General features: G+C 45.9%; 3 protein-coding genes across 3 annotated transcripts in view; 1 reads left to right on the top strand and 2 right to left on the bottom strand.

Annotated features, from left to right (window-relative positions):
* The window catches only part of LOC131285564 (MOXD1 homolog 2-like), a 115133-nt gene extending 102055 nt beyond the window's left edge, over positions 1–13078 (bottom strand). Inside the window, exon 1 of the mRNA XM_058314423.1 lies at positions 12961–13078. The gene's annotated coding sequence lies outside the window, so the exon portion shown is untranslated. The remainder of the gene's footprint in view (positions 1–12960) is intronic.
* LOC131285563 (cationic trypsin-3-like) lies at positions 6192–7109 on the top strand. The gene has a single exon (XM_058314422.1). It carries the CDS (start codon positions 6192–6194, stop codon positions 7107–7109), a length of 918 nt encoding a protein of 305 aa, XP_058170405.1.
* On the bottom strand, positions 7239–8187 carry LOC131285562 (uncharacterized). The gene is made up of 2 exons (XM_058314421.1): positions 8086–8187; positions 7239–7985 (listed from the first exon to the last, which is right to left on the bottom strand). The coding sequence occupies exons 1-2, from the start codon at positions 8185–8187 to the stop codon at positions 7239–7241; spliced, it is 849 nt and encodes a 282-aa protein (XP_058170404.1).
* Positions 13079–13295: the final 217 nt, after the last annotated feature.

Here is a 13295-nt window from a genome sequence, read left to right as displayed (position 1 = left end):
GACCTTATCGAAAAACGAATATTGTCGGGGCACATCTTTCTCTCTCTGTGCCATCAGTGCCGCATACGCTGCACGTTCTGCGGCTCACTATTCAATACGTGTCGATTTTTTCTTTCTTTCGTTTGTAATGGAGAATCCTTCCGTATGTGTGATGATTTATAAAAGGCGCAGTATCGGCTCGACAGCTGTGTTTCGCAGAAGGAATTATCCCCCATCTCTTGCCTTGTTCGTTTCGCGGAAGGTAAAGTTACGTGCTCACACAATTGCAGTCTCGGCTCGGTCCTCCGTATACTCTGCCACGGATAGCGATCCCCACTTCTCACGTTCTTGTTTTGTTTTGTTGTAGTGGCAGATCCGTTAACACATGCATAGAGATGCGAGTTCGAATCGACTGGATGCGTTGTAAGCTAATCCAGTATGCGAGCGCCATTGTTCTCACTCCCTCTCACATAATCGCTAAGTCAGCTCAGACATACCGTCCTATGCCGTTCATTTTCTGTCTCTCTCTTTCTTTTCCCTATCTCTCATTCTCTCTCTCGCTCTCTCAATTTCGCCCTCTTTATCTTTTTCTCTTTCTCAACATCGTTCTCTTTTCTCTCTTTCCCATCTCCCATCTCCCATCTCCCATCTCCCATCTCCCATCTCCTATTCTCCATCTCCCATCTCCTATTCTCCATCTCCCATCAACAATCACTCTTCTCCCCATTGTACTCTTTCTTACTTTGCCTGCCAAATCTCCCATCGCATTCACACATTCTCTCTCTTTCATTATCTCTCTTTCTCTCCCTTCTTCTCTCCCTCTCTCTCTCTCTCTATCTCTCTCTCGCTCTCTGGCTATATCTTTCCCTGTCCCTATGCCTCACCTAGTCATACTTTCCATTTTTGTCTCTCTTTTACCTACTATGACTGCCTCTATCTTTACTATATGTCTCTCTCTTTCTCTCTAACTTTCTCGTTCTACTTTTCCCTATTTCTTTCTCTCACTCTTACACACACTAACAACACAAAATTCCAACAATTACGCACAGAAGGGTCGGTTTTGTTTAGCAAGCCCAGTTTTCTGATTTTGAATTAGTAGCGACATCGAATGAGACTTCGATCGAATAAGGGTTACTTTTCGCGCGCGTGTTTATTGGGCCATGGTCGACCCTCGGAAGGAAAATTATTATATAGGATGGTACATCCTAGTGCTGGTTGACGTCCAGTTCATCGGTTGGTTGTCATCGTCACCGTTTTTGACATCGAAGCGTCGTCACGGGAGCGATGATGCATTATTATTCATATATTTCAGCATCATCTCATCAGGTGTAGAAAATCCTTCTCCTAGAGGGGAGGCTTTCCAGAACCAGGTGACGTTGATATTTTTTACCTTTTTGCAGCCTACTAAAATCTAAAAATGTTTTTAAAATTTTTAAAATATTTATGTTACCCTCACTTAGATTAAATTCCACAATTTGGAAAACGAAAAGGCCATTTGAATTAATCGATTCAACATTTGGACGTTATTTGAAGTTCAACCATTAAGCAATTTAATCCATGTAATATATAATTTTCGCAATGAAATTCCGGCAAAAACCCTGTTTAGTTGAGATTTCTATTGATTCATTAGTTTCATACTTTTTTGAGAAAATGTATTTATTAATTTTCTTCGTTATTAGAAATTCAAGTGTTGATGACTCAAATGAAAGTTGACAAAGTAGCGAATGCCAAACATGCAAGTCAACTAATAGTTTAAGGAATTTGGAATACAGGAAGGAATACACCATAATACCCTATTTTTATTTCAAACTAAAATTAATTTTGAGTTTTTATTGCTCCTTCTATGTAATAACTAATCTTTATAGCAAACATTACTAATCAATTTTAAACAGAGCGCGTCAACATTGTAAAAACCATTTTGAAAATGTAGAGAAGAAATGAAGGTCTCAAAGAGTTCGTCAATCATTGCTATAACCAATTTCTTGTTTTGGATTATCGAATATATTTAGATTATTTTGCATTCCAGCCGTGCAAAATGTATCTTGTTCAGCGTATCAGTAAGTTTGTATTTCTAATTAAACATGGAACACCTCAGCAAAATTGTGTTTTAAAGGGCTCACAAAACGATTCACTCTTCAGCGTCGTTTGCTTCTCGTACACCCAGCGCAGGTGAATTTATGATCCTCAAATTCGAAACTTATGCTGCATTCATATTCATGCAACTGTTTGTCTCCCCGTTCACCGTTGGGAGCCACCGAAACCCGCCATATTTCGTACAGGGCGCTGCACATTAAAATGGTTTATTCATTCGGGCCGTGGGTGACCCTTGCATAGCCCGGTTTCCCTTTGGACTCCGGCCCCAAACCGGTACCGTGACCTATCATTTAAATTAGTTATTTGTTAAAGTAACCCGGGGGCCGCGGAATAGAGAAATAAAGTTCCCATGTTTACACTAATCGGGGTGGCCGGGGCACACGGTGGGGATTACTTTTTTTAATTAAAACATATCATATTAATTTGTGAGAAGGTCAGCTCCATCTCCGATCGGCGAGGGGCGAAGAAAAGTAAACAAAGCCAAACAATCCACGACGACGGATCCCTATCATAACCTCCGCGCCGATAACCGATCGTGTGAGGCTCCATCTCCAAGGCACACACACACACACGCACACATGATAAAAAAGGGTCTATCGGATGAGTTTAAAAAAAAGCTACGGCTCGCTCGAAATCGCCGGCCCGATCGCATCTCCTAAATCTGTCATGTATCGTTCCCGACCCGATCCGGATACGGCACGGTTGGGCGCCAAGGAAAGGATTAAAAAACAGCCCCGCACACACACATGTACACGAAAATATGCTCACCCCAGGCCAAAACTCCGAAACGGAAGGCCCCTCGCGCCCCCGCCCCCCCGGGCGCTCCGAGGTTTCGATCCGAAATATTTTGCATTCTCGTTAATTAAGCCAACGCTTGTCATCGTTAGTTCGTGTAGTCCGGAGCGCATAGGGAGTGAACGCGCGCGTTCCCGGCTAGAGATCCGGCTTGTTGTGCTGGGAGCACGGGCAACAACGAAACCGAAAGACAAAACAAGGTATATGTTTATTTTTGCATCGCCCCGAAACGTTCATTTGGGGCGGGTTTTTCTCGTGATTGTTTTTTACCATCGTTGGGGGCTTTTTTTTTAGTTTCGTTGCGAGGACTGCCCCCATTGTCAATCATCGAAAAATGTGCTGTCCACCCCGGGGTTGTGCACCGTAGGGAAATAAAAGGATAGAGGAAATGAACGAGTTAGGTCCTCCCCTCCCCTCCCCACAGGGTGCGAAGACGAGTAGAGAAAAACAAAAGCTTACCTACGCCCTACCATCGGGTGGCAGATGGAAACCTTTCGCATCGAAAAACCACCTCCAAAAGTCCCGAAAAAAAAGAAAACAAAAAGGCCACATCACGATCCGCAGCCACCGCGTGTGGTGTGCCAGAAATGTGCCCAAATTTACGACAGTGTTGAGTCATTAATGACCTGCCACGGTTGCCGGTTGGAAAATAGTAGAAATTTATTATCCAATCAGGCGTTTTCGCTGCCGAGAGGTACGAAGGTTGAACGCGGGAGGTTTAGTTTTTTCGTCTGAGAATCCGAATTAATTCCCCACATACATTCCAATGAAGCGTCCTAGATCCGTGTGCGCTAATATGCTGTGGCATGTATGTCCCTGGTAAGGTTCAGGTGGACTTAGGCAGTACCGGGAATCCTGGTGTGGAAAAATGGCAAACTCAAAGCAAAAATTCCAATCGAAACACTTAATGGACTTCTGGAATGGGAAACAGAATTTCAGGCTCGTGGTAAACCCCTTCAGTTAATAGGTCACCGAATGAGGTTATTTGGGAGGGTCTGTTTTCCCTACTGCCAGGTGGTGGAGAAGTTGCGAAAAATTTTAACCCTCGAGGGAGAAATGGCAGTCACCATTAAAGCGTCATCGGAAATAACAAAATTACGCTATCGTGTTATGGAAAACAAGCACTCAACCCATTCTTGGTGAACATTTTCCGTTCAAGGAAACGCATCTGCCGGTTCCTCGAGGCGGCTCGTTTTCACCAGGTTCAATTTCCATCGATTTCGAGTCCACTCCCTGGTTGAGCTGAAGTAACCGAAACTAACCCTGAAGCGGGAGGGTAACAAAACCAGGGAACCAGGTTGGGCGAGCTGAAGGCCAAGGCGAAGATTAGCGTGCCCCAAAACCCGATGCTCCTAATTGCTCCTGACAGCGTTACTTTCCGCAAAAGAACCCGCGAGGCCCCGAATGCAGCCACAGTGTCAAGGTTCGTTGGTCGAAGGATTGGTTTCAGATGGGCCCGGTCACAGATGCGCCGGCACGAAAGAAGCAGCGGCGTTGTTTTAGGAGGGGCAATTGGGAAGCGGGGAGGGGAAAAAATATGAGCTCGGTTAACCACAGCTCATAAATAAGGGCATTCTGGTGGATTGCAGTGGAAACGGTGATCTCCCGAGAGGCCCGAGTGTTTCGCGTAATGAACCAAGGGATGGAGTGTATAAGAAACGTTAATGGGACTTTAAACAGTTTTAAACTTTGTGTCAATCCAGCAGAATAAATTGTCTTTAGAGTTAAGTACAAATTAGTCTGTCTGAAATAAAATTTAAAAATAGTGTTTTTTAAGATCTATTTACTGATAATAAATAAATCAATAACATTTACTAGAATCAAGATATAATAAATTACTGAAATCTACGGATATGAATTCAAAATACTTTTATAAACTAGAAAAGCATAAAAGAAAAGTGTCAAACAATCATATTTTAATGGACCATTTGAAGTAAAACAACATTTTAGCCACTCTACACCAACATCCCAGCACACAGTGCAATGTATCCCTCTCGTCTTTGGCAAAACTTTCCAAATTGTTGGTGCAAAACCGCACGAAAAACGATTGCAGAATTATCCGAAAAATGCCCCGACTCCAAACTCCGACAGGCATTGCCACCTTTCGGCGCTCTCCCCCCGTCTTTTCACACCATACGCGCATTTCGGACGCACCAATTTGTCGCACCGACACCATTCGCCCGTTTTCAGCCGTTTGCTTCTCGGACTTTCTTAAAGCTGACCGCAGTCGCTCGGGTGAAGTTTCATTACGCCACCGGCACCTTCCGGTTGGTCGTCTGCAGCAGGCTCGCGAACAGCGAAGGATGAGCACGCGGATAAATTATGCGGTGAAACAGTTCCAGTCACGTGTGTGAAGTTTGCCGCCCGAAAAGCGGCCGTTTTCTCGGAACCCGTTTCCTGAAACACACACACACACCCCGGCCGTGGGGTTGGTGCGTTTGCGAGCAGTAGTTGCCGTTCGTGTGGCTACAGAAATTAATTATCAAGATATTGAGGCTGCGTGGTACCGGACTCTGGGCCTTGGTGGAACGTTGCCAAGATGGCAGATGCGCGTCTGGTTGGATTTGGCCGAAAATAACGCATGATCCATCGGGGAGCATGGTATGTTCCTCGGACTTCGCACGTTTCGCCCTGGGAGCTGGGAATCTCCTGTGTGTGCACCGATGTCCCTGAACTAGTTTTTATTTCGCATCACAACATTTGCGCGAGTGTGTGCTTGTCGTAAAGGCGGTTTTCTGGCAAACTGTCAACACCGAACCCGGTGTGTTGGTCTCGCGAGGACCATGTCACTGGAGGAAGCGGCCTTCTGGTTGGCCTATATCTCAAACATCACACGCTTGTTAGTTAGGTTATGTGACGTAAATGATGCCCGACCGGTGTTGCGATGACAAAGCTAGTTATAGTTCCCCACAGTGTTATCAGTTTGAGGAACGGCACAGAATACCGAATAAACTAGTCAGCTTGCGTGAATTATGGTTTGAGTAGTCGTCTTGCATGCTATAAAACGTCAGCGAGTACTGAACCAGCCTTTGGAACCAGCTCCTTATCGGTCGATTATCGAATTTCCACGTACCCGTCCCCGAAAGGGTATCACTTATGCCGTGCGTTGGATAAGTAATGCGACAGTTAATCCTTGGCATTAATTCCTGATATCACAATCAGTAGATTCCGAAGTCGATATCACCGAAGCAGAGGCCAGTTTTACATTCACCAACTACGGTTACTACCTCTGGTGCGCGTTGGCGTAGTTAGTTCCGTTTCGACATTGGCCCTTGGAAGGCACGAGTACGAGTGTAAGAGTTAAGTGATATCTAGTATCCACCATGGGTAGCAAAGGAGTCCGCCCGATAGTATTCCTGGCCCTGCTGGCTTTGGCTGGAGCGGCCCAGCTTGACGATGTAAACCCCTTCCTGGTCGGTGGCGTGCCGGCCGCGATGGGACAGTTCCCGGCGCAGGTCGCCGTGCACATCGGTGCCGCGTCGTTCTGCGGTGGTTCGATTCTGAACCAAAACCACGTCCTCACGGCGGCGAGCTGTGTGCTGGACGCGAACAACAACCTGGTGCCCGCAAACACGGTCACGGTACGTGCCGGTGTGCTGCTGATCGACGCCAGCGCACCTGTTCTAGCGGTGCAGAGGATTTTCCCCCATCAGCAGTACAACCCGTGGACCCGCGAGAACGATATCGCCGTCCTGCGGATGTTAAATAACTTCAACTTCCCGCTGGTGGCGCAACCCAACATGGCGCCGGCAGAGATGAACCATCACATAGTGCGACAGGCGGCCATCTGCCATGTGGTGGGCTGGAACTGGCAGCAGGGTGGCCCCAACGTGGCGCTGCAGGTACTCCCGGTGGTGTTCGCCAATCGGGAAGAATGCAACGTTGTCCACAACGGTGTTCTGCGTGACTCGATGGCCTGTACCGCGTACCAGCAGCCCCAGGGTACTCAGGGAGTGTGCGCCCCAAATCGAGGCGGCGGTCTGTACTGTGACAACCTGCTCACCGGTGTTATCTCGTTCGGGTTTGGCTGCGGTCAGAACAACTCGATGACGGTGCACACGCAGGTTCGCTACTACAACCACTGGGTTCAGCAGCAGTTCATCCGGACCGACACACCGCCGGCTGGACCAACGCCACTTCCGGGACTCGGTGGCACCGGACAGGGAGGTGATGCTAGCAGCTTTTCCCTCTCCCTTGCGGCCGCCCTGTTCGCGGCGGTGTGTGCCCTGTTCCTTAACTAGTTCGGTGCGTTGTTAGTTTAGTGCATATGGACAAGAACGTGTACGGGTGCTTTTGAGATCATGAATAAAATCGTTCAACGCTCTAGATGGTTGTACTTTAGATGTTACTTTATTCGAAAGCGAACGGTTTTACAGATCGCTACTATCTGGAGGTTTCCCTACGGCCAGTATGAAGTATAGCATGGTGTAGAGCATGGTGTAGGCAAGAAAGATCGTGTACATGATGTAGCCAAACGGGGAGTTGGCTTGCGTGAACCAACCTGTCGATTCATCAAGTTCAGTTGACCTTCCCTTGTGTCCCACTACCGGTGCCTCCCGCAACATCGACACTCTCCAATCGCTTGTTAAATCTCCAAGTTCCAGCAACTCCACCGAGCTGGCACAGTTCTCAGACTCCCCGGATGGACGTACCGTCAGCATGGCGTAGGGCTTGAGGTTACGCAGGATTAGTCCTCCTTCCAAAACGAAAGCGTCCTCAGAACTCTTGCACAACAGATCGCCGGCCAGCGTCGGAAGGAACCGCTCCTGTTCCTCGGCAAGCACCAGCACGGCCTTCTCGAGAACTCCATGCCTTTTGCCCCAGCTAAGCATCACCGTGCCGTTGTGATGCTGCGGTTCGTACGACGGGACCCCACGGCGAAACTTCCCGAACGTACTCAGCACCACGAACCGCTGGTTCGACGGATGGTACAGCTTCCGGTCCACGCCACTGCTAAGCGTACGCCAGGTTACCTTGGCGCTTCCATGCCGCACCAGCAGCTCCCTCACTTCGGCAGCCTCCGACGCACAGCGCTCCGTGACCAACACGTACCGGCGGAACGTCTTATCGACGATCCAACCCCCGCACACGGGAACCTCGTTCCGTTCGATGGCGACCTTCGATGGGCGAGAGAAATATGACATGATAACAACCCCAGTACCCCCCGTAAATCAATTGTCATTCTGGACGCTTCTATTACATGCATAAGGTACTTACAAAGTCGGGAAACTGAAACGTCTCACTGCAGGCAACGCTCTCAATCTTGGTGAGAGCGATAATCGCAAGCAAAAAACCACACGCACCTACCGGTTTCGCCATAGCTGACGATACTAAATCGGGCCTCAACAGTTAACCACGATCAATGCCGTACCTTATCTTAAAGACAGAGCCTTCCGCTCCTGATTACCCTGGGGGCTATCAGACATTTTTGATAACACTAGTCAACGCTGTCTGTTTGATTTACACAAACTTTTGGCGGTAGAGTCTGTTTGTTATCGTACCTGAGCGGGAGGGGATTACATGGTTACTCATTCGCTGATGACGCCGCTTGCACTAGAAATACGCTATGTGTCAAACAAAATCGAGTACATGATGGATTTCGATGGGAAAAAATTAGTTTCGACCATTCATTTCTACTAGCACTGTGGTCGACAACCTGTGTAGCTTTGGACACACTCTTCGTCATTTTGATGTTGAACTTCTTATGTTCCTGAATGGTTATCTTGTCAATTGTAGCCTTGTAAAATTGTAGCCATATTTATATTTTTATACATGGTACTATCCAAGCTTTCAATATAATGATTTAAATTTATTCAAACCAAGCTTGACCTTCAATTTTCAAGATTAGAAGCGTTCGCCCTTCTTTCTATACTTATTTGTGCGGACCAATATTTTACAGTGTGAATTTTATCAACAGCAGGAGAAGTTATACTTGAGACAAGAATTTTGAATTATGTTTTGTTCAATCTCAATAAATAATTTCATTCGAAAATCAGTTAAAATAATGAAGTTAAGTAATGGAAAGTGCTTACAGCGTTAGTTAGAATGTTTACACAGTCATTATATTATAACTTAAATAAGAAATCTAATGTTGTTCAATCGCGTAAAGGTTTTTCCAATGAACTGTTTTTTTTATTAGAACGTGTTCAAAACATTTATGTTTTCTGTTATTTGTTCTAGGCCTCTAAGATGTTCTAACTGAAAAGGTTGACGATCGCTGACCTAGTCCAAGAAGTACCGAAACGAGCAGTCATCCGAACATTTCCGAACCGGAGCAATCTGGCTTCTGTTGTCCATTTCGGCCATATGGATGTTGGTTTGAAACAAAAACATGCCTCAAAAGAAGGCGAACATATTTCAATACCCTCAACATGCTGTTTTTTGTTCTGCTCCACCAAATTCCACGACACCGGTGAGTTGCACAAGAAAGGCGTTTTTGCTCCCGCTACCTTCGTCACTAAATATCCGAGTTTTTCCCACGTACCATGTTTAACATCCTTCCCGGTGTAAGCGTTTCGATGTTGGACGAAAAAAGCTCAGATTCGTGAAGGAACCGTTCGCGCACCAACTCGTGGCCAACTTTAAGAAATATTTTCTCCCCAGGGTGGAGTAGTATGAGTGGGTTGGCTTCAAATGTGTTCGAGCCATTGTTCAAAGTACAGATGCACCTACAGGAGAAGGAAATGCAACGTCAGGATGCTTTCCAGCATCGAACGAAGTCGGTGAGTTCGATTGTTCGGTGCCATAATTTTTCCATCGAAACCGAAGCTCAGGATGGAAAAAGTTGACCAAAGAAGCGGCCAACGTCCGTATCCGGAAGGTAGGTGACCGGCCAAACTGAACGCATACTACTACCATCCCGGATATGACGGGAAAATTGTGTTTGCTCCCTTTTTTTCCATCCCCCATCCCGTTCTCTCCTGGGGGAAAGTTTTCTCAGGACCCATTCATCGTCCTCGGCGAAAAGATGCTGCTGACTTCCATTTACAGGTTAAGTTTTTCCATTTTTATTCCCCCGTTCGGCTCCCTTCACCACTTGCCAGCCACTCTTCTGGGTACCGGTGGGCGTGAAAAATTCCACTATTTTCCCTCCACCCCATGGAACCGCCAAGGATGTTCAAAGACGGCAAAGATCTTCTGATCGCTAACTAATATTGCATTCCGGTCCTTTTTCCCTTTTCACTCTTGTGCCTTTTTTTCTATTTGTTTTCTTGCTTGAGCCTTTCCCATTTTCTCCGTCTGCTGGGAACTCGGTCCTCGTTACAAAGTTACTCGGCTAGTTTGCCTTCCCAGTGCGACAACCCGGCACAATGAGGAGGAATGAGAGGGGATTGGCCAAGGAGTTGAAGATGGAATTTTTATTGTAAGAGTTGGGTGTTCTTCTTTCTTCCACTCGTATCCTTTTGATTCTGCAAGCTTCCCACCCGGGCGGAGTGCTAAATAGCTGAAAATGACGCAACTCCTGGGAAAGACAGAAGAAGTGTATTCGTAACAAGAAACGGAACGTAGGAAAAAAACAGATACTTCACCGACCAGAATAATTACTTGCAAATAAAAGTACCACGGCCCGAGAGAGGGAGAGGGAAGTTTAAAAGGGAAGAAAGTTGATGTAATTAAAAATGACAAATAGAACCAAAAGAAGAAGAAAAAACAGCCACACACATTCACCCGAGTCTTGGCCGACGGTTGGGAACGTTGTCATCTCCATCGAGCCATGAAAGTGAAACTTTTTCCGTGGAAGCCGAACGTGGCGGTAGATCATGGGGGAAGTTCAGCTTAAAGGGGCAAAGGTGAGCAACTTTGAGGAACTTCAAAAAACGCATAAATGCTGTCACAACACACAGCCGTCAAAGTTTGTTCGGCCAAGATAAACAAGATAAACAGGAACGCTAAGCATCAGAACCATACTGGTTCTAATGAAAAGGACGACTCAAAAAAAAAAAACGCTCTCCAAGTGCGGACGTGTTTTTCCCTCGGTTTCCTGGTGGCCACATCGCTTCGATCCTTTCCCCCTTTCCCAAGGTGACGAAGATTGTAAACAAAAATAAAATCGTAAATAAATCCTAAACAAAAATAAAATACATACCTACGCTCGACCGGAGGACAACGGCACATCTGGCGGCATGTTCAAACGCTAACAGATGCTCGGTAAAGTGTTAGAAGGAACCGGTTTACGCTCGAGCCTCAATGTGTCGGCTTTGGCAGGTTGGAGAAGGTTAGGAACTTTTTTGTTTCAAAGTGAACATTTTATACGTTTCTTTTAGTCTTTTTTTAGATGACGACGCTGCAGAGCGATGTTGCTTTTATGGATGCAATTCGTACTTTAATTTGGCGCTGGGTAACCTTGAGAAAAGTTGAAGAAGGCACCTTGACGATTTTGATTTTTTTTGTGTAGCGGGCATAAGCAGCAGCTGGGAGATTTTGTAACGTAATTTTAAGTAAATGAGAAGTCAAAAATCAGTACATAACTTTGCGTTGCATGAGTCACCCTTATTATATTTGAGCATTTTACACATTCATCAAAGTAGTTTAGATTATTCAACAAATGTTCTAAGTATGAACACCGAGCACTGTAATCATTTTCATTAATTTTAAAATAATGGTAGGTATGATTAAATTTGTACAAAGCAAAGATATATCGAAATGGTTGATAATGTTTACCATACGCTCCAATTATTTTTAAAAACTATCCACAATATGTTACGATAACAATAAAAAATTATACATTAACAACAAATGATTCAAAACGATTTTGTATTAATATTGTGTTCGATTAATGTTGTAGAAAAAAGATCAATTAACATTAATTTTCCAACAAACGATTAGGTTCATTCATGACTTTGATATCTACTTAATTAAAACATTTCCATCTCCCAATTCCGTGCCCGAATCCTCTCCCAAATCCCTTTACTTGTGAAGGTAATATTGAATTTTGCATTGTAAAGCCCTTGAGGCAAACAATTATAAACAAAGTTAAATGGAAATGAAACTATGCTTCCGTTTTTAAGTGATTCGTCATTATTTTGCTTGGCTTTTGTAAGAGATGTAACGTATTTTTGATCATTTGAACAGTGTATTGTGATGCAATTAACATGATTTTCTTTCTAAAAATAACGCTTTAGCAACCTTTTAAAGCCGAGCTTCAAGCGGCACTTTCTCCCTTTACGTACAAACCGGTGATGCATTCCATCAATTATTTCTCTCCACTAATCCCTAGCATGTGCCGCATTTTGCCTGCACATAATTGCAACCACCAACAGACCGAACCATTTACATTGCCATGGTAGCGCGGACCAAAAGAGCACCCGAAAACCGAACCTGGCCACCGCGTACTTGGATCGTCATTTTTCATCGTGTATCCGTACCAAACAGCACCACCGCATGCCGTACAAATAAAACCACCCTTTACCGAGTGGAGGCAAACTTCAGGCGTCCATCAGTTTTTCCAAGCCGGTGGTTGTTTTTTTTTCTTTCTTTCCTCATGTGCTCCTGTGGACGCACCACCACCGGGAAGGACGTGAGGAAAGCGTGAGGTGGCACACGAGTAAACACCCATATCCCTAAAAACATCCTAATCTGTTCCGTTGCATTCCGGGGACGCGGGGGAACTCGAGTAACTACTTCACTAATTGACTGCCTTTGGTGTGGATTTCTCTTCGCTTTTCGGTGGCGAAGTTTCCGACCGCATTCGGGCACCGGGAAGTGGAAACAGAAGCACCGGCACCAATCGGGGCAAAGTTTGCATTGCCACTGGGCAGGGAAAATAAACAGCACCACCAAGCGATGCCGCAGACTCAATTCTCTATTATTTATTCAAGTAATTAGAAAGTTTTTCCGCACCGCTCCACCCGCCCGGCGCACGGAAGGCTCTTGGGGGTTCGGGTGGCTCGTGCTCTCGTCGGGCGAGTGAGGTCCGAGCTTCGAAAACGTACGTTGACTTTGGCTTTATTTATTTGTTGCCGACCCGACCGATTCGATCGATCGTATCGATTCGGTTTCGATTTTCGATAAAGCATTGGAAAATTGGTACAACCAAAAAAAAGGGTGGGGGGGGGGGCTGTTCGGGACTTGGATAATTGTTTCAAAACTCACTTTTCTCACGCACCGCATCAATCATTCGAAGCCCGTAGACGATCGTCCTGTCGGCGTGTCCCGTGCGACGAACCTGTCAAACTGTCAAAACAGTTTCACACCGCGTCTGGAAATCGGGGCCTCTGGTAGGCCGGATTCATCGATTCACACGCCAACGGGGCTCAGGTTACCCTCCGGATGTCGACTCCGCTTACAACGAAAACCAGCGACACAACACTTGCTCTCCCTTGATGGCGGCTCGGAGACAGGAGAGGCTTTAAAACATCACCACATCAGAACGCACCGAAATTCGTGTGACACCCGAGACCTCAGGTGTTCGTCGAAGGACGCCTCAG

The sequence above is a fragment of the Anopheles ziemanni genome, chromosome 3 (assembly GCF_943734765.1).
Source record: "Anopheles ziemanni chromosome 3, idAnoZiCoDA_A2_x.2, whole genome shotgun sequence".
Taxonomy (NCBI): domain Eukaryota; kingdom Metazoa; phylum Arthropoda; class Insecta; order Diptera; family Culicidae; genus Anopheles; species Anopheles ziemanni.
The sequence above is the reverse complement of the archived record's forward strand: the minus strand, read 5'-3'. Positions and strand labels throughout refer to the sequence as shown.

Excerpts from the sequence above, each read along its gene's own strand:
- LOC131285563 (XM_058314422.1), top strand. The coding sequence starts at position 6,192 with ATGGGTAGCAAAGGAGTCCGCCCGATAGTATTCCTGGCCCTGCTGGCT.
- LOC131285562 (XM_058314421.1), bottom strand. The coding sequence starts at position 8,187 with ATGGCGAAACCGGTAGGTGCGTGTGGTTTTTTGCTTGCGATTATCGCT. Across the intron at positions 7,986-8,085 it reads CGTTTCAGTTTCCCGACTTT|GTCGCCATCGAACGGAACGA; the intron begins GTAAGTACCTTA and ends CGCCCATCGAAG.